The sequence below is a fragment of the Chrysemys picta genome, chromosome 3 (assembly GCF_011386835.1).
Source record: "Chrysemys picta bellii isolate R12L10 chromosome 3, ASM1138683v2, whole genome shotgun sequence".
In the NCBI taxonomy this organism is placed as follows: Eukaryota; Metazoa; Chordata; order Testudines; family Emydidae; genus Chrysemys; species Chrysemys picta.
Window position 1 is genome coordinate 49,834,140 of NC_088793.1, and position 21,495 is coordinate 49,855,634.

Below are 21,495 nucleotides of genomic sequence, written 5' to 3' on the forward strand. Positions count from 1 at the left end.
TACTGTGCTTTTTGCTTCCTCTTTATTTCTTACAGTGTTTCATCGGATCATGCTTTGCCACTCTGCTGAATGTAATCTTTGTAATGGACTCACTCCAGAAAAGCTCATCTGTGTAAATAATGTGTTGACCAAATAAGGGGACATTTTAAAGGATTTCTTATAGCAAAAAATAAAAGGTCAAATGCAGCCAGACATACCTCCATTCAAGTGAATAGAATTGGACCTGCTTCTAACTATTCTGAATTTGGCCCATACTCTTTAATCTTGTAGTGCTGTACATATTTTGAGAAAGCAGTGTAAGAGAAAGAAATGAAAAACAGCCAGGTCAGCATTACAGTGGGCAAGTGTTAACCGATGGCTCCTTTTAACAATCCGCCGAGAGCTAGCACACTGCTTATACTGGAAGCCTGATCTCCATTGTGGGGTTTATTTGGTGACAGGAAAGGAGTTTAAAAAAAGAAAACACCGTTCTAATGATATCTCTGCTGATTGCTGGGGTTGGTCTAAAAGGAGACTGCAACTCCTGTTCTTTTTACTACTGTGACAGGAGTTTGGTTACAAAAATACCTGTATACATGAAACTAAACCAAAGTTTAGTAGCATCAGTGGCTATTCTTAGTGATCACTCTTTCCAATTTCAGTGTTGCCACAGGCTGTCACACATTTTGAGGAACTGGTAGGTATGGCTGAGGCCCTGCTCAAGGGGGGAGTGACCACATCTGCCTCCAGTATTCATTCACACGCCGTCTGGAAAGCATCAAACAGTTCTTTATCAGATTCATATGCAACTATCCACAGTAACTCCAATTCACCGATTGCATTGAACGTGGAGGAAGAGGAGCAACAGCCTGAGAAACAGGTTAGCTGAAAGCTTATTTCAGCAATAAGAGTGAAATAAAAGTTGATATATTGCAACGTTTATTGAGACTATGTAAAGAAAAGTAAACCTCAGTCATGATAATTTTATTATCAGACAGTAATTAGGATAGTTAAGGAATTTATTAATAAATAACCGTTATCCTTTTGTGTGCGAGAGGTTTCCCATTAGACACAGTGAATCACAGTGCACCCTCAGGTGCAATTTTGCCACTCCCTTAACTTCAGTAGATTTTCATGTCCGTGGGTGAGGACAGAGCATGGACCAGTATGAAATGCTTTTCAATTCAAGGAATAAATCGTATGCTTGGCTGTGCAGGGGGGACTTCGATTGACTTCAAACAGCTGAAGGGAAAATATGACCTTAAAGTTATGAAAGAAGGTCTAACTCTTTCTTTTTCAAATAATAAATAAATAAACAAAGGGAGAAGAGTATCTTTCTGCCCACGTTAAAGAGATTGGCCAGAACTTAATTGGAGTTACTCTGATTTTGGATGGAGCAACCTGGGTCCCAGATGTTCCATTACAGTATTATCAGGAGATCACAGGCACAGAATCTGTACAGGAAAAATATCAATTTAAAGATTTAATTAAATAACGCCATTAGTTTTTGCATTCATAATTTACATAAATGTTTCAATGTTCTGAGTCATGCCAATCTGTACAGATCAGTTGTATGGATTTTATTTCACATGTCCCTAAATTGGAAAATCCATTCAAGACTATTAAGAGATGATGATTTTATTAAATTAAATTAAATATGACAACTGTTATGTACAAAATCTACCCTGACATCTCCAAATAAGCATACAGGCCCATATTTTCTAAGTGGTCGTAACCCTGCCTCTATATTGACATGGGTTAAAATTGCAAACCCAAGTTTGGGGGAGACCAAATACTCTGATTTCTACATGCAAATAGCAGCTGCATTCGATAGCTAATAGCCTAGGTCCAGATTTTGGAGCTCTTACTAACATTGGTGAGCATTTACTGAGGCGAGTAGTTCCATTGAAACCGGTGAGCCTGCTTGAGAAAACGTTCACCAGCATGAGTAAGGCACCACAATCTGGCCCCTCCCTTGTATCTACAAAATGTATTTTACATGTGCAATTCCAAAATTAGAGGTGCACACATCTTGGGCACACAGTTTTGAGGGCACTGGTGCAGATGCTGCTTTTGAAAATGTTGGAAATAATTTTTTTTTTTTTTAAAAAGCATGTTTACATTTGGTTGTATTTTGTGAGGATTGGAACAGTCATGTCTATGACCATTGTATTTTTCAGTTCAAGATTGAAAAATGGCAGATTGCCCTTTGTAACAAGAGCAAGCCTCAAAAGTTTATAAATGATTTGATGCAAGCCCTTTATACACACGAGTACATGGCCACGCATAGTCTGACAGGTGCAAAATCCTCCTCTTCAAAGGATAAAGCAGCAAAACCAGCAATGAATCAGAATGAAGTTCAGGAAATCATAGGTGATGACTAGTTTATATTACTTGATATGGCACTGTGTCTTATTTTTCGTCACACTTTCAACTGCCACATTCATGTTACTAATTCATTTGTATTTGTTTTGGTCTTTTCACATTTATTATCTCATTACTGTTAAAAGTGCAGAATCAGTAAAAAGCAAAATACCTTTTGTTCCTATTATGTGGATTTTGGATTATTAATATTTATTATTAAACGTTTATATAGCACTGTAATATTGCATGATGCTTTACAGAAACTAAAAATACCACCTAAAGTAGTCAAATGGTAGGCAAAGAGAGGACAAGAGTTTATATAAATATAAATAAAGCTAGCTATATTCTGTAGTGAGTGAACATAAGTTCTGATATTTTGAAAGAGGTTAAGATTGGGTGAGGCACACAAATGGAAAGCAAGGCAAATAAAGTAGGGCTTAATAGAAGGGCTTAAAGACAGAAGATGGTTGGTGCCCATGAAAGGGCTGGTCTAAACTTGGGGCGGGAATCTATCTAAGATACACAACTTCAGCTACGCTATTCGCGTAGCTGAAGTCAAAGTATCTTAGTTCGACTTACCCGGATGTCCTCACGGCGGCAAGTCGACCACCGTGGCTCCACCGTCGACTCCGCTTACTTCTCCTGCAGAGGTTGAGTACGGGCGTCAATTCAGGGATCGATTTATTGCATCTAGATGAGACGCGATAAATTGATCCCCGATAGATCGATTACTACCCGCCGATCTGGCGGGTAGTGTAGACATGGCCAAAGGGTGGTTCATTTCAGGTTTAAGGAGCAATGTGAAAAACAAAGACCCAAATGTGAAAGAGGGAGTAGGAGATTAACTATTCTTCCTACCTTGTTTCTTTTAAGTGTAGGATGGCAAGATGGTTAGCTACAGGCAGTGAAATGTCGGCAGGGCAGAGCTGGGTGTCATCTTAAAAGGGAGGACAAGGAGCTTGAAATGTATGCCAAAAGAGAGAAGGAGATAGTGAAGAGACTTGAGGGATTGACCTGGTTCTAATGTAGAAGAGGAAGGTTATTTTAGATGTCAAAGTGGTGGCTAGACTGGAGTAGGGAGAAGCAATTTGGGAAGAGAGAAAGAGGTTATAGTAGTGTAGGTGAGATAGAGTTATGGCATGAACGAGTATTTTGGCAGCACATGTGGAGAGGAAAGGTTGAATTTTAGAAGTGTTATAGAAGGAGGAGTGACAAGATAAGGGAAGTACCTAGTTTTAGTTAAAAAGAAGAAAAGAGCAGCTAAAGATAACTCCAAAGTTTGTTTGTTTATTTTGATTTTAACAAACACAGGGAAGTTGGAGTTGTCAAAAGTGATAGAGAAAGTGTGTTTGTAGGAGGAAAGATTTAGAAGGTCTTTTCCATGTTTAGTTTTTAAAAAACGTGAGGCCATTCTTGAAGTATCAGAGAGCTAGGAAGAGATGCAAGCCTGGACAGATAGCTGGGTAGATTGAGGAGTCATCAACAGAGATAAGCGGAGAGGTCTTGGTGACCTCATCCATTTCCCAAGTGCCAGTGGGTGGGAGGGGGAGGAGAGGACAAAGGACAGACCCCTAAGAAGCACCAGCATATTGGGGAGAGGCGATGGGGGACCTACCAAATGCAGCACGGAAGGAGCAGTCAGACAGGTAAGAAGAAAACGACAGCTAAGCATGCCCAAGGAAGAGAGAGTGTTACAGAAAGGTGTGTATTTGATGATGTTAAAGGCAGCAAAGATTGAGCAGAGTGAGTTTGGAGAACAGACGCTGGACTTGGAATGGGAAAGATTATTAGTGACTGTTGTGAGGGCAAGTTCAGTGGAATGGAGTGGGCAGAAGTCAAACAGGAGGGAATTGTAAAGGCAGGTGGAGGAGAGGGAATCAAGGCACTGGGAATAGACAGCTATACAAGCAGCGTGAAGATATGTGGAATGGTTGAAGTTTGGACGAGTCAGCATGGGTACATGCTGGGAAAGAGCACAATTGATGTCATATTTGCACTATGAATCCTCATGGAGAAGTTCAGAGAAAAGAGATAGTAACTGGGTAAGGTCTTTGCGAACCTAGAAAAGGTGTACAATCATGGAGAAGTGTGCCAGAAGGATATGTTCATCTTTTCTAGGATATGTATGATGAAATGAGTTCCAGAGTCAAAGCTAAATAGGGCTACAGTAGAAAATGACTGAGGAGGGAGGACCCACCATAAAGGATATCACAGGCAGAGAGCTTAGAAGGGTGAAAAAATTTAAATTCCTAGGATCAATGGCTGACTCTGGTTCCCTCCTGAAAGATGCCAAGCATTGTACTAAAGCTGCATGGTGCAAATGGCAGGCATTGATCTCAGTTCTCTATGATAAAAAGATGCCAATAAAGTTAAAAGGAACTCTTTGCCAAAAGATGTGTGAACGCCAAGACTATAACAGGGTTCAAAAAAGAACTAGATAAATTCACAGAGGAAGGTCCATCAATGGCTATTAGCCTGGATGGGCAGGGATGGTGTCCCTAGCCTCTATTTGCCAGAAGCTGGGAATGGGCGACAGGGGATGGATCACTTGATGATTACCTGTTCTGTTTATTCCCTCTGAAGCACCTGGCATTGGCCAGTCAGAAGACAGGATACTGGGCTAGATGGACCTTTGATCTGACCCAGTGTGGCTGTTCTTACATTCTTACGTAAAAGGTAGAGTGTATAAAATGTAATTCAACCCATCTTAACGTACAAAATAGAGACTTGGCCAGCCACAGGAAAGGAAATTAGTATGCTCCCCACCACAGAAATGAAGATGTTGAAATGGTCAAATGGTTGAACACTCTGTGACAGGAAACAAAATGAGCTTAGAAGAGGCTTAATGCGAGTTGCTCCAGTTGAAGACAAGTTGAGGGAGACTAGGCTATTTTAGTATGGGCATATTCAGCAGAGCCCAGAGAGTTATATCAGTAGTATAGCTCTTGACGTGATTGTGGATGGAAGGTGACCAAGGGAGAGACCAAAGACTCAGTACATGGACTGAATATCAATGGACCTCAGAGAGATCAATCTGCCTGACAGTCTGGCATAAAATCATGAATATTGGAAGAAGGCTATAAAGCAATGACCCCAAATAGGGAAGTGTCAAGAAAGATGATGACAAGCAGCTCAAAAATAAAGGGAAGGCTATAGAAAGAGACCAGGAGTCAAAGGAGGATTTTGTTAGGTGAGGGGAAACAATATGCTTGAATGCAGATGAGAAGGAGTCAAAACAGCGAGAGCAACTGATAAGAGACCAAGAAGGAACGAGGAGCAAGTCAGATGTTTTAGGATGTGTGAGGAGATAGGAACAAGCTGGCCAATCAAAGAGTTTCAGGAAAATAGAAGCTAGAAGATTTCACAGTGGGACACGTGGTTAAAAGAAGATAAAATCAAAGGCGGAAGTGAGGACTGTGAGGGAGTCAGGGAAGCAGGAAGTAGAGAGCTCCTGCTGGGTCATGTGAGTGCTGCATTCAGAGAAGTCAGCCAGCCCCTGAGCAGACAGAGCAGGAGGAACAGAAATGGAAGAGGAAGAAGTAAGAAGAGACAAAGGTGGTGAAGAGCTGTCATGGGAGTGGATAAGAGGGTAGGATTAGGATTAATTGGCCAGGAAGAGAACAGAGATAAAGGAAGAAAGGCAGAGTATATATAGGAAGAATATAGTACAGGAAGTCATCAAGGTCATGGACTTCCTTCTGAGTTGCCCAACAAAGTAAGAGCACAAAGGACTGGCAATATGGAAGGAGAAAACTAGACCGGAAATTGGTGAACCAGGCAGAGCAGTGGGCAAGGGGAGCAAAGAGGCCAAATACAGAAAAGAGTAGAATAAGTCTCTTTTGGATGTTTAAATTTCATAAGCCCAATTGATGCAACTTGGATCATACACTTAATATTTTCCCTGGTTTGGCACTTTGATCTGAAGGTCTCATAAATGTCATCTCTTTATTTTGCAGGAATCACAAAACAGTTATTTCCAAATACAGATGATGCTTTAATTCGGAGAATGATGGGGCAAAAGCTAAACAATTGCACTAAGAAGCCAATTTTAAGCAAAGATCTCAATTCAGTTGTTTTTCAGAAGCATAGCTTTTGGTAAGTCTTTAAAAAAAAAAAAAGGTAAGCTTGCCTCCCAAATGTATTTCAATATGTGTCTCTGCCATTGCAGTAACAGAAACTAAAGTAATCTCGAAATTATCTTTCATATATAAGTTCATACTGATACAGTTGCCAAATATGGAGATCCTTTCACATCCTTGTATAAATTTTACAAAATAGAAAAGTACTCTTTATTTACATAGCAGCACAACAAGGCTGCTCATTCTAGACCAGGGGTCGGCAACCTTTCAGGAGTGGTGTGCCGAGTCTTCGTTTATTCACTCTAATTTAAGGTTTCGCGTGCTGGTAATACATTTTAACGTTTTTAGAAGGTCGCTTTCTATAAGTCTATATTATATAACTAAACTATTGTATGTAAAGTAAACAAGGTTTTCCAAATGTTTAAGAAGCGTCATTTGAAATTAAATTCAAATAATGATCTTACGCCAACAGCCTGCTCAGCTCTCTGCCAGCCTGGGGTTCTGTTCACCTAGGCCGGCAGAGGGCTGATCAGGGCCTGCGGCCGGGACCCCAGACCTGGGGGGGGCGGTGTTTCAGGGGTCAGGGCAGAAGGCTGGGGTGTGTGTGGGGGGGGTTCAGAGATCAGGGCTGGGGGGGGGTGCAGGGCAGAAGGCTGGGTGTGTGTTGGGGTGTGAGGGGTGCAGGGCAGAAGGCTGAGTGGGTGAGGGGGTTCAGGGCAGAGGGATGGGGCTGTGGGGGTGCAAGGCAGAAGGCTGGGTGTGTGTTGGGGTGGGGGGGTTCAGGGCAGAGGGCTGGGAGTATGGGGGGTGCAGGGCAGAAGGCTGAGTGTGTGTGGGGGGGTTCAGGGCAGAGGGATGGGACTGTGGGGGTGCAGGACAGAAGGCTGGGTGTGTGTTGGGGTGGGGTGGGGGTTCAGGGCAGAGGGCTGGGGTATGTGTGGGGTGCAGGGCAGAAGGCTGAGTGTATGTGGAGGGGGTCAGGGCAGAGGGCTGGGGTGCTTGGCTCGTGGAGGTGCTCCTGAGTGGCTCAGGGCAGGGGGCTGGAAGGGATATGCCCTGTTCCACCCCATTCCCCCAGGCTCCGTCCCTACCTCTCTCTGCCTCCTCTACAGAGCTGTTTGCACGCTGTCTTTTCCCCCTCTCCCTTGCTAGGGCCATCAGCTGATTGGCCAGGGAGGGAGAGGAGGCGGGGCAGGAAAACACCACGCTGGGGGAAGAAGCGTGGGAGTGGGGAAGCTTGGCTGCTGCAGAACCAAGCTTCTGCCTCCTGCCCCCTCAGGGGAGAGCGGTGGGCGGGGGGGCTGAGTGGGGGTGGGGGCTGGGACCGCGACAGGGGAGCTGTGTGCCACTCAGAACCGGCTCGCGTGCCGTGTTTGGCACGTGTGCTGTAGGTTGCCGGCCCCTGTTCTAGACAGACCACACAGGGCAAATAAGTTAAGGGAAGAAAAGACAGAAGATTTAACATCCTCAAAATCAGTAACAGACTAATTTGATGAATATGTCTATTATAGATTCTACATTATTTAGTCTTCCCGTTATAAAGCCATTTTGTCCTCTTCATATGAATTAAATGTGTAAGAAACTTGAACTTCCACAAGGTTCAGCTCCCAACACCAGTGGATCTCAAGTTCTGCACAGATCTCAGGACATCCAAAAGACACGGTCAGAAGTTCTGTGCTTCAACTAGATTTTCTAGTGCTATGAGAGTGAAACTCCTGCTACCTGGATAAGATGATACTGACAGGATTTGCATTAATTTACCTGTTTAAAGACCCGTGTCTTTGAGGCGGGGATTATGTCATGGAGAAACACCATCCTTCTAGGTGCAGTTTCTCCTACTCTTAGCCTACTCCACAAACTTCTTTCATAAAGCAATTTGAGATCTACTGATAAAAATGCCATATAAGAGCTATTAATTATGATTACCATTATTCTCAGTTTATATATATATAGGTATGGTCTAAAAATACTAAACCTGTCCCTGTTTTTAATGAAGTCACCAATTTCTATTACAATGTTTTCAGATGTCATTCAAAAAAATTAGAGTTTAATAGAAAATGAGACCTATATGACACATTGTAAGTCAATAAAAGTGGAGATTTTTGGAGAAAACCTCTTTAATGAGGGACAATACTATTGACCTTACGTTAGGACTTTTGGAAAGAAATATCCTCCCAAAGGTCCACATTCTCCTACATCATTGTCAACCACTAAACGGTCAATTCACTTAAAGGCCCAATGGAACAGACAAATCTGTGTTGCATACAGTACTTCTGTCAGACTCCTCCTGGTTTTCAGCATCAATACTACATAGGTGTGACTCACACCACCTTTTAAATTCATGTGAAATATTGATTAGGCATTAATCAGAGCAGTTATATTGTGCCAAAGATCTTGTTATTGCAGTGACAAGATGAATTGTGTTAAAGATTCATACCCCAGTGTTTCAAGCCACTAGGCCTCCTTGATGCCTCAAGCAGTCTTCAAAGTACTATCATAAAGTGAGTGGCCATGTTTATTTGCATGGCATTTTGCATTAAATTTTAAAAAATAACATGTTATTTGGAATGCTAGAATATTTTATTTTTAACTGTGATGCATTGTGGTATAGGGGGGTTGTTTTAGCACTGCGACTGTCCCTGTTACAGTTGGGCTAAAAGTGACGGAGTAGGATTGCCACAAAGTACCTGAGTAATAAAATTTGTAGTCCAAATTCTCCTCTCACTTTCCACAGGCATGGGAAACTTGCTCCTCAGCATTCTCCTCCAGCCTCATGGAAGCTCTTCTTGTTGTGGGAGCTCCATGAGGAACTGGATCCGTGGCTAGGGAGCCAGGGAGAGGGCTGGGAGGACAGCTGCTCACCAGGGCATCACTACACTCCAAAACCATAGGGCATACCAAACCAAGCGCAAACTCACTATGTTTCCAGCCTCCTTCTGAGAACAACCTATAGGGGTCTCTACTTCACTTTAGATGTTTTTCATTTTCACATTTAGTAGATTATTGCAGAATTCAGTCTTCTGTTAACTGCTTTCTTCTCCCTAACTTAATTACAATGTAATTAACATTACAATGCTTTAACAATGCAAATACAGTAATATCTACATAAATCTAGATACTGTATAACAAAAACTATATGCAGTTACGAACTATCACAGTCTACAAAACATCACCTATAAACCTTTCAGAAAGTGACAGAAACACTGTTATATGTTTTCCCAGACTGAAAGTTCTCCAGGAGCCAAATTTATGTTTCATTATTAGATGCAACCCCTTACCAAATAGAGCTAGTCATATAATATTAATGAAAGGTATTTGACAAATTTACTGGGTTTTGTCACATAATTTATTCTCCAGGTGTATTTTGCTCTATTCAAATAGCTCTAAAATTTATCAGAAATGCTTTGCTGAATATATTATTCAATTGTTGTTCATTGTTTGTATTGCAGTTGTGCCAAGAGGTCCTATTTATGGACTGGAGGGGCCATCTGTACTAGATAATGTATGAAGCTAAGACTATAACCGAACAATGGGCCCTGCTCCAAAGAGTTTACAATCTAACAGATACCTTGGAAACTAATTGAATATCATATCCACCAGCTTCAGTCCCAAATACTGGCAAACATGAGATACCCAGCACATGTTAATAGCTTGTATCACTAAACAAAATCAGGGTTTCACAGATATACAACTTAAACAGAGGCACCATGCCAGGAAAATTCTGGCCTTGGATAGGGGATTCTTGGGAATCACAGTGGGGCTGCAGGTGGACAGGCAGTAAATACATCTGAAACATAAGAAAATTTATTTTTATTCACTTAAGTGTTACACTGGAGGGGGCAGATTTCGATCTGAGAGAGGGGTTTCAATTGTTTCTTCTGTAGCTGCCACTTCAGAATTCAGCTTTCCGTCTCTGAGTCTTAAGTCAATCTTTCAGACCATCATCCATTGTAGCCAGTTTGCATATTACATTGATCCAAGTGGCAAACAATCGAGGATTTGGGCTTTTTACTTTTTATTGATCTGAATATTTTACAGGACATTCTGTGTGGTAGTAAAACAGAGATTACATACAATGTAGTACAAACAAAACTACACAATCCGTAGTCACCAAAAACTCACAGATACAAAATTCTGACTGGTCCCAGAGAAAAAAATAAAAGCATTAACAGTAAAGGACATGTTGTCTATTGTCAACTCCTATCTATGACTAAACACTGACGGTGAGATTTTGTGCTGCGCCTCTAAGAGGGGCAGCACAGAATTCACAGTCCGGGACATGCCTGATCCTGGGCTGCTCCAGTAGAGTGGTCCCCAGCATAATTTAGACCACCTTGGAAGCTTGTCTATGTTACAGCAGCATCCCCACACTGCTGTGTGAACCACAGTGCTGTTCAGAATCTTATCAGAGCAATGCTGTACATTACGGCCTCACCGCTAACACATTTCTACATTCACCAGTCCTACCCCTGGCATGCCCTTTACACCAGGGCTTACAAATGAGCCCTTAAAAAGCAGCCTTACAGCTGTCTTTGACAATGCCTGCACCAGGGGAACTCCCCCAACCAAATACAGGACATTTAGAATATGCAACACAGCAATGTAAGCCTAGGGTAAGTGGGGCTCGAGTCAGCTGACCTACGTCAGGGAACCCTGGTCTTGAGCATCTACCTTGCATTTTAACCCCAGGTTAAGAATTTTCTGATCCATGCTCGAACCTAGGGTTCTGGCATCCACACTGCAGTGCACAGACCTGAGACAAAGTTAACATATCCCAAAGTGCCTAATGCCCCCTGACCAATGTCGACACTCTAGCCCTAAAAACATGGTGCACTGCAGGAAAACGCTACTGTCCACGCACTTCCCCAACTGTGACAGTGCTATTGATGATGCTATTGAGTACCCTAAAACTGCATAATTAGCTCCACTGGTGGCAGTCTCAGTAGAATGACTGTAGTTTGAGAAGGCTTTACACTGAACTACCATCTAATCTGAGAATTGGGCTCTCCACCTCTAGGCTGAGTCACATTGGCAGAAAAATGCCCCTGTGGACCTGTTCTGAGGATAATCAGGACATCAGTCTCCAGGGCTGTCAAACTATTAAAATGAAACTTTGTAGTTCTTCATTTTTAAAATGGGACGTTCAATTAAAGAGTTTTTGTTTGACTGTGTAGCAGGGTGAGCACCAGCTCCAGCCGGAAGGGGTTGGAAAAGCCCTGCAGAGGGCTGGGGCTGGGAGCAAAACCCCAGGTGATTGGGGGAAGTGGCTGCAGCTGGGGCCACGCCCCAAACAGACTAACCAGGCCTTATAAGAAGGCCAGGGCAACCAGAAGCTCATCAGTGTCTCCTCTAGCTGTGGAGGGAGACAAGCCTGGCTGCTGGAAGGTTGAGTGGTACCTGGGAGTGAGGCAGGGCTGGGGAAAGGCCAGAGGAGCAGGGGTGCTCCAGGCTGGTGGCTCCCCAGGCTGTAGGGCCTGGTTCCAGGCCCATAGAGGTACTGGGTGATAGAAGAAGGCAGCAGGTCAAACCCCCCCTTGCCAATGATGAGTGGCATACACTGCAGTCTGCCCCAGGGAATGGGGGCTAGTTGGTGACTGGCAGTAGCCTTACATGGAGGCAAGGTGGGAATAGGGGGTGGGGGTTCCCCTGGGTGGGGAGACCCTGAGACTGAGGGGTTACTGCCAGAGGGGCAGCATCCCAGAGATAGGGGCACTGGGGTCCTGGGAGGGACATGGGGGGCCAGCAGTAAGGTGGATCACCAGCCTGCAGAGGGTGCTCTGGAAGCTGGATAAGCTAATTCCTGAAAGAGACCAGCAGGTAGCACCGCAGGGTTGAGTCCACTCGCTTACAGGCTGGTTTATTTGTATTTGAAAATCTAGATTTCAGATGAAAACACACACCTTGGAGGACTTCCAGGACCTGAATCAAGCACACAGGGAAGCAATAGGGCTCAGACCCTAGATCCCAGTTTAACACTGGCTTGGACCTTCCAGTCCTGTAGGGTCCTGGGAGCTCTAGGTTAACACAATTGGTGTGTGGGTGCAAGGAGGATTAGGCTTGAGTCCAGGCTCAAGCCCAGGTTTACACTACTGTGTAGACATACCCCTAGGGACCCTTTATGCTGCACTGATCCTTGTATGTGGTGTAAAGGGGCTGGAGAGGAGATAAGGATCTCACTCTACAGTGTTCTAGTCAGGTAGAAGATAGATTACCTCAGAATTCTAACTGTAACCTGGTGTCAGGCTGTAAGACCCTGTAGGGAAGTGTAGAGCTGATCCGCTACTCATCTTTATCCAGAACAAGTGGATTTCATTAGCTTCACTAAGGAATGGAAAAGGCCAGAGCCCCTCTGAGGCAAAAGAGGGAATACAGAGAGGAGCAGGACTTCTGGCAGAGACAGACCATACTCCTCATTCAGGAGGGTTTGGGACTAAGGCTTGTGAACCTGATCCTGCAATTCTGTGACTGGTCATAGGGGTTTACTCACAAAGTTCTCAGGACCTAGACTGGTAACTACAGTCTTGTCTTAAGGTTTTGTTACTTTAATTATGAATAAAGATTAAACCCAGGAAGGGAGGCTTGAGTTTAGCAGTATCAGCTGCGTGGGTAATGTATTTGCTGCCCCTACAGTTTTGGTGTCATCCATAAATATGATCACAGTTGAATTTATGCTAAAAGAAACATCTGACAAAGAAAGAAATGATGCAGACATATAGGATAAAAAGATGAACTCTATATTTTGTAGTTTAATTGGTCCAGTAATAATCCAAATCCTATTACAGTATTTGACTACACTATACATTGTAAGAAGCTTGAAAACTAACAGACACTACACTAATCTATTATGATACCTGCTACTCCCCAACCCTCTTGGAAGTGCCCCACTCCCCACCAGTGGTGTATGGGTTATTACTTGAGAACCACTGAGATAATAGCAAGTGAAAGAATTTCCATATTTGTTTTTCACTCATTGGATAACAATAAGGCAACACACAACCCAAAAAATATAAATACACCTGCATGGATAGAATACAATTTACTGTATTGTATGTTTTTGCTATTTCTCCCAAGAATGAGAGGGCCCCTTAAAACAATCATTATGCTTGTCTACAGGGGGAGTTATTCCTGACTAACTCCATTTGTGGATGGAGAATAATGATAGTGCCAGAATAAGAGTGCCTTATTGCAAATAAACTTAATCCACTTCCAAAGTGGATTCACAGTGGATTAAGTTAATTTGGGATAAAACACTCTTATTCTGGAATATTAGCATCTACACATGGAGATAATCAGGAATAATTAATCTGTTTTAAATTTACACACTATTTTATTCTGGATTAATCTTCACGTGTAGATTATCCCTTTGTTATCTGTATTACAAACCATGTGTCAATTCACTATAATCTGTCTTGTTTCATGAAAGCAGCAATAGCCTCAAACAACATTATAAAACTATCTGAAAATCGGAAAGTATATTTTTCAAAAATTCACACAGGTTGTGAAAAATAATATAAACACTATATACATTATAAGGAAAAGGAGACATACTTGGTCTCCATTGTGAATGCTCATAGAGTTTAAGGCCAGAAGGGACCACCAAATCATCTAGTCTGATCTGAATATCACAGGTCACCAACACCACCCAGACCAGTACACTAAACCCAAGAACTGAAAATAGACCAAAGTATTACAGCTCACAGAATACTAATCTATTACATGCCACAGGCAGAGAATAGGAGGGACTAAAGTGAACCAATGCCCAAGGTCCCTGCAATGGCAGCGAATTAATTTTTTTATATCCATCTCTTTTTTTTTTCTTTTTTTCTGGCCTGATGATCCACAAACTTTGCTGCTTTCTTGCTTCCTCTGCTGCGGTAAAGATACAAGTATTCCTGAAACTATGAGAGATGGAGCTAGATATAATACTATCATAACTTTCCCAATTGCTTTTTAATAATTAAAAGGGAAGGTCTTTTGGCAGTATTTTCAAATAATACTTACCATCCCTTTTTAAAAAAATGCATTTATATCCAATCCAATGCCCATTGAAACCAATGGAAAAATTTCCACTAATCCAATGGATGCTGATCAGAATGTATAAGAGCTAAGTACTGTTATTTTTATTTTATTAACAAGAGTATTATCTAATCAAGTATCACAGTATCTTCATAATGTAGATTCTTTTTCCTTTAAAAAGTACTTAGTAATAATATCCTAGATAGATTGGGCTATACACAAAATTAAAGACCATCATGCCATTTTTTTTTATTCTTTGACCACTCATTCCTAAAGTCTTCTGGCCCTAAAAAGTCTGTATCAACCACTGATTTAAAAGTACTTCCAACATCTGTGTGGTCAAATACAAATCTATATTGATTCAATTACAACAACAAAGGAAGAAGTCATAAATAAAATAACAGTATTAGTTGAGGTGTCCTCTAAGAACTAAAGTTTGGATATCAGTTCCCAGTATATTATATTTGGGCAGTAGGCACAAGATGAACCTCTGAATTCTCATATATATATATATATATATATATATATATATATATATATGCCATTGCCCTGCCCAAATTTCCACTAATGCAAAGGGAAAAAATATCTCCGGGATAATTATTTCCAAAATGGTCAACTGAGAATGTAAAACCATACTCCCAAATTAGAAAAGAGATTTAAAAGATCTCAGTAGATCTATAGCCCCTTCAGGACACCTCCCCAAAATAGAGTGCAGGGAAGGGAGCCCAAGAAAAACCGAGCAGATAATGTAATGCTGCAATAAAAACTCATGCACAGGCCAATAACCAATTTATTCTGGTGGCACTGCAGGGAGCAAATAAAAAAAAAAAAATTCAAAATCCAGGCCACAATTCAGATTTACAAGTGCTTCACTACTGGGTCCCAAGCAGAGAGAAAATAACTTCATCTGAAAACCATCAGGCTGAGGAGAGACAAGGAAAAAGAGAGTGCCAAAGGAGGAAATGAGCTAAAGTTAAATAAATAAACAGACTCTGTCGCTCAGAAATTAAGAGCAGTAGTAATCTCAAAACTATTTTCAGTAACCCCTAGTTTAGATATTAATTGTCTCAACAGTGGTTCGCCAGCTCCTCCTCCCAGTACTCCGGACACAACCGCATCGGCTCCTGTTTCCAGCGCACAAGATCAGCAGGATGATGACTCACCGGCTCCTCCCACACCAGTTGAGCATGGTGACAGCTCTCTGGCTCCTCCTCCTCCCAGCACACATGCTCATCAAGGTGGTGTCACACCAACTTCTTCCAGCATGGAGTCTCAAAGCAGAAACTCATTGGCTCCTATTCCCAACCAGGGCTGCAGACAGGATTTCAGGAGCTCCGACAAGAAGTAAAAGTGGACCCTTCATAGCGGTTCAGCCAGACACTGGAGGATGGGGACAGTGGAAAATGGGCAGGAAGAAGTGACACTTAATAGTGGGTTCAGAACCTAGCAACAGTTGGCAAAGATACTGGAAGGGGAATAGAGGTCTGGGACCAATTTTTTGATTTGTAATGAAAATCCCACAGTGTAGAAGAAAAATTCAAAATGCGTCAATATCTTCAGATTTATGATATTATAAAATACATGCATGCCCTACTGTAGTTCAGAATGGATTATAACTTGTTCCAAAATAATACAAATGTTCTTTATAACCAGATAATAGACACACTATTTAAGATAATGCCAAAAATAAACCACGAGGAGCTTCACAGCCCAGACCAAACACCCATCTATATATTTGAGAGAGAGATCTTCAGTCTTCTAGACAGAAGAAGGTTCTTTACTATAATCCAAGGGATCCAGAGAGGTTTGAAACAAGGACAGACAGAGTTATGATGCAGATAGTGTTAGCCTTCAGAGGGATGGAAAAACAGGGACTCAAGGACACAGATCTACAGAGACTAGGCACCTAAACCCCAAAGGGGTTCCCTTTCTTGATCCAGGCCAAGGATACTGTTGGGTCAGCAGGGAGTGCTTCTCTCAGGAGCTTCTGTTTTTGCCCTAATAAATAAATAAAGGGAGTGGGGGAGAAGAGGGAGCCAAGGCTCACTTTTAACTCTAAGGAGTTGGGAAGAGGCTCAGGTTTCTTTTGGCCTAGATCAGGGGTCGGCAACCTTTCAGAAGTGGTGTGCCGAGTCTTCATTTATTCACTCTAATTTAAGGTTTCACGTGCCAGTAATACATTTTAATGTTTTTAGAAGGTCTCTTTCTATAAGTCTATAATATATAACTAAACTATTGCTGTATGTAAAGTAAATAAGGCTTTTAAAATGTTTAAGAAGCTTCATTTAAAATTAAATTAAAATGCAGAACCCCCCCAGACCGGTGGCCAGGACCCGGACAGCGGGAGTGCCACTGAAAATCATCCTGTGTGCCGCCTTCGGCACGCGTGCCATAGGTTGCCTACCCCTGGCCTAGATGCATGGAGGACCTGGAGCATCTTTTCTCCTCTGGAGATAGTAGGGGTGTGGTTGCCAGTGTGTAAGCATTTTGCCAGGGCAGTTCTCCATATTAGTCCCCAGAGGGTCCTATATGTGATCTGGTGAATTTTAGATTATTTCTTAGAAGGGTGAGAGAGAAAAGGCAAATTACAGTAACCCGAAGGCAGATAACATCACCTGGCAGCACTCAGAGTCCTAATTTGAAAAAGTGTCCCTTAAACAAAGTTGTGTGTCTTTCTCCACTCCATTTCCCACAGCTTCCCACTCCGTTTTACTTCATGGGAGGAGGTGCAGGGGACAGACACCTGATTCTGCTGGCTGAGGTCATGATCGCCTCTTCAGGCCTCCTTTCTGCTAGTGCCCTGGCTCTACGAAGTTTAGTTGATTCACAAGTCCCAAATATCCCTTTTTTCACTGAACATGAGGAGTCCCTTCCCTTTTTCTCCAGGGACTAGAAAGCAGGTTATGAAGGGGGAGAGGGGCTCCTGCTCCTCTTGATCTGGAGGGCAGTTCTCTTGAGGAAGGGACTGTGGAGGACAAAGATAGCAGCTGCTGCTGCCCATGGTGTCTGACATACCTCCTCTTGCTGGTTTGGAGAGACAGTAGGACAGGGTCTGACAGGAAGTATGTTCCTGCTGTGGGTGCTGTAGCTCCTTGGTAAACATGGTCCCTGCCTTTTAGAATTGACCACCCCCTTTAGCCTGGTCCACTGAATTATGAGTATTCCACTGTGGCTGATCAAAGAGAAGCAGCTGGCAGGCCAGTTTGACTTTGAATCATAGAATCATAGAATATCAGGGTTGGAAGGGACCTCAGGGGGTCATCTAGTCCAACCCCCTGCTCAAAGCAGGACCAATTCCCAACTAAATCATCCCAGCCAGGGCTTTGTCAAGCCGGGCCTTAAAAACCTCCAAGGAAGGAGACTCCACCACCTCCCTAGGTAACGCATTCCAGTGCTTCACCACCCTCCTAGTGAAATAGTGTTTCCTAATATCCAACCTAGACCTCCCCCACTGCAACTTGAGACCATTGCTCCTTGTTCTGTCATCTGCCACCACTGAGAACAGCCGAGCTCCATCCTCTTTGGAACCCCCCTTCAGGTAGTTGAAGGCTGCTATCAAATCCCCCCTCATTCTTCTCTTCTGGAGACTAAACAATCCCAGTTCCCTCAGCTTCTCCTCATAAATCATGTGCTCCAGACCCCTAATCATTTTTGTTGCCCTCCGCTGGACTCTTTCCAATTTTTCCACATCCTTCTTGTAGTGTGGGGCCCAAAAGTGGACACAGTACTCCAGATGAGGCCTCACCAATGTCGAATAAAGGGGAATGATCACGTTCCTCGATCTACTGGCAATGCCCCTACTTATACAGCCCAAAATGCCATTAGCCTTTTTGGCAACAAGAGCACACTGTTGACTCATATCCAGCTTCTCGTCCACTGTGACACCTAGGTCCTTTTCTGCAGAACTGCTACCTAGCCATTTGGTTCCTAGTCTGTAGCAGTGCATCGGATTCTTCCGTCCTAAGTGCAGGACTCTGCACTCGTCCTTGTTGAACCTCATCAGGTTTTTTTTGGCCCAATCCTCTAATTTGTCTAGGTCCCTCTGTATCTGATCCCTACCCTCTAGTGTATCTACCATGCCTCCTAGTTTAGTGTCATCTGCAAACTTGCTGAGAGTGCAGTCCACACCATCTTCCAGATCATTAATAAAGATATTAAACAAAACCGGCCCCAAGACCGACCCTTGGGGCACTCCGCTTGAAACCGGCTGCCAACTAGACATGGAGCCATTGATCACTACTCGTTGAGCCCGACGATCTAGCCAGCTTTCTATCCACCTTACAGTCCATTCATCCAGCCCATACTTCTTTAACTTGGCGGCAAGAATACAGTGGGAGACCGTATCCAAAGCGTTGCTAAAGTCAAGGAATAACACATCCACTGCTTTCCCCTCATCCACAGAGCCAGTTATCTCATCATAGAAGGCAATTAGATTAGTCAGGCACGACTTCCCCTTGGTGAATCCATGCTGACTGTTCCTGATCACTTTCCTCTCCTCTAAGTGTTTCATAATTGATTCCTTGAGGACCTGCTACATGATTTTTCCAGGGACTGAGGTGAGGCTGACTGGCCTGTAGTTTCCTGGATCCTCCTCCTTCCCTTTTTTAAAGATGGGCACTACATTAGCTTTTTTCCAGTCATCCAGGACCTCCCCCGATCGCCATGAGTTTTCAAAAATAATGGCCAATGGCTCTGCAATCTCATCCGCCAACTCCTTTAGCACCCTCGGATGCAGTGCATCCGGCCCCATGGACTTGTGCACGTCCAGTTTTTCTAAATAGTCCCGAACCACTTCTTTCTCCACAGAGGGCTGGTCACCTTCTCCCCATACTGTGCTGCCCAGTGCAGCAGTCTGGGAGCTGACCTTTTTCGTGAAGACAGAGGCAAAAAAGCATTGAGTACATTAGCTTTTTCCACATCCTCGGTCACTAGGTTGCCTCCCTCATTCAGTAAGGGGCCCACACTTTCCTTGACTTTCTTCTTGTTGCTAACATACCTGAAGAAACCCTTCTTGTTACTCTTAACATCTCTTGCTAGCTGCAACTCCAAGTGTGATTTGGCCTTCCTGATTTCACTCCTGCATGCTTGAGCAATATTTTTATACTCCTTCCTGGTCATTTGTCCAATCTGGATAGGATAGGGAGGAGTAGTAGGATTGAGAGGGACCTCTGTCTTTGGAAACCTTAGAGACAGACTTTCCCCATAATTCTCTGCAGGATTGTTGTTGACTCCTGGCTTCCCAAGAAATCTGTTAGTGACACATGGGCCAGTGTAAGCTTGGGTGAGGAAGCATCTGAAATATTGCTTTTAATTTTGAGCATCTCATTCCCAGAAAGATATTGACAAATTGGAGGGAGTTCACAGAAGAGAAACAGTTATTGAAGAACTCATTTACAGTGGAAAAAAACTAACAGAGCTCCATATTTTTTCCTGGCTAAGCAGTGACTAAGGATCAGAGCATATAGTAAATGTTAGGGTCTAAATGTGGAGATAGAGACGTTATTTAGATTGGTTTAAGGGGATATAAATATAAGTAACAGGATGAAGTGAAGAAAGAGAATATTTAGGGTGAATTTCAAAAAAAAAATGTCCTGACAGTAAGTGTAATAGGCTGTGAAATGGGGTCTCCCAATGAAAGTGCTGAAAGCCCAGTTTATATGACAATGCACTAGTAAATTCACTGTAAAGAAGATTCTTGCATATGCAGGGGAATGGACTAGGTGTTCTAATAGGTCTTTTCCATCTTTGACATCTCTGGTTTTCCTTGTAGATAAGTTGAAGATGAAAGAAGATAAAACAACATGCCAGAAGGCTCTGGCTCATGGTGTTAACACCATAGATAAAATATAGGTGAAAGGATGTTTTGCTACCGTGTATATATTGTACATAAACCTGTATGTATTGCATTATTAATGTATATACTTAATCATATTTTTGAAGCAACTTTCTATAAAAATACAAAAATTAAAACTTACTGTCTTAATGTCATATTTTGTTCTTCTGCATTCTCCTTTTACATCTGAATATTTCCTTTCATCAGCCTCTTTCCTTGTCCTCCAAACTCCTCTCATCTATTTGCCGTAGTTCTTACTAAGCCACAAAGCTAGAGGCCCACAAAATCCATGGCCAGTGGAGGGCTTAGCTTGGATTATAAAGGCTCCCTGACCTGAAAGGCCTCCTCAGAGCTGCCTGTGGCTGTGGTGCATTTCCTTTGCTGAGCTGCCAGCCAGGCTTTTGGACATGGGCAGCAGCAGTTCAGCCAAGGAGCTTTACAACATCTGAAGGCAGTAAGCACAACAGATGGAGTCAAACACAAATAGCTTTCTCTTGGCACAGGCAGATAACAGCCCTGAAAGATGTTGCTACACTCCTGATTATCACTACAAAGGTTTTTTTTTTCTCCTGCTGATAATAGCCCACCTTAACTGATGACATTTGTTATAGTTGATATGGCAACACCGATTTTTTCATGTTCTGTGTGTGTGTGTGTGTGTGTGTGTGTGTGTGTGTATCTTCCTACTGTATTTTCCACTGCATGCATCTGATGAAGTGGGTTTTAGCCCACGAAAGCTTATGCTTAAATAAATTTGTTAGTCTCTAAGGTGCCACAAGTATTCCTTGTTCTTTTTACTCCTACAAGGTTATTTCCAGGGGCTCTTCTAATGCAGAAGGCTGGTGGGCAGCAAAGGAAGAGATAATGATGCAATGCAGAGGGAAGAGAGCTGGAAAACTTGGAGGGCAGTGGTGAGAGAGTGAGGATGCTGGGAGAGAGCTGGAGGAATGGGACAATTCTTGGTTCCACTTTGGGGTTAGGAGAGAACAAAGTAATGTGTGGAGCCAACTCCTTTTCCCTCTCCAAATAAAGGGCCAGAGATACTCCTTTGAACATACACAACTTCATGGTTAGTACATTTGTATTATTCACATTCCTTCATTGTTCCCCTAGTAATAATGATGGGGAAGGGGTACTGGGAATCCAGGAGGGCTTCCTCACTTCACAACAACCCAGATTTACTGATCTTCAGGGCAAACTGAAAGACACATACACCCTTCTCGC

General features: G+C 42.9%; 1 protein-coding gene across 2 annotated transcripts in view; it reads left to right on the plus strand.

Moving 5' to 3' along the window:
* BEND6 (BEN domain containing 6) overlaps window positions 1–15,921 on the plus strand; it is a 37,636-nt gene extending 21,715 nt beyond the window's left edge. For both annotated transcript variants that reach the window (XM_005300197.5, XM_005300196.5), the window contains exons 6-9: window positions 642–859; window positions 2,160–2,352; window positions 6,300–6,438; window positions 15,513–15,921. In XM_005300197.5, coding sequence (XP_005300254.2) covers window positions 642–859; window positions 2,160–2,352; window positions 6,300–6,438; window positions 15,513–15,786 — 824 coding nt within the window. In that variant the 3' untranslated portion in view covers window positions 15,787–15,921. The remainder of the gene's footprint in view (window positions 1–641; window positions 860–2,159; window positions 2,353–6,299; window positions 6,439–15,512) is intronic.
* The last annotated feature ends 5,574 nt before the right edge of the window (window positions 15,922–21,495 follow it).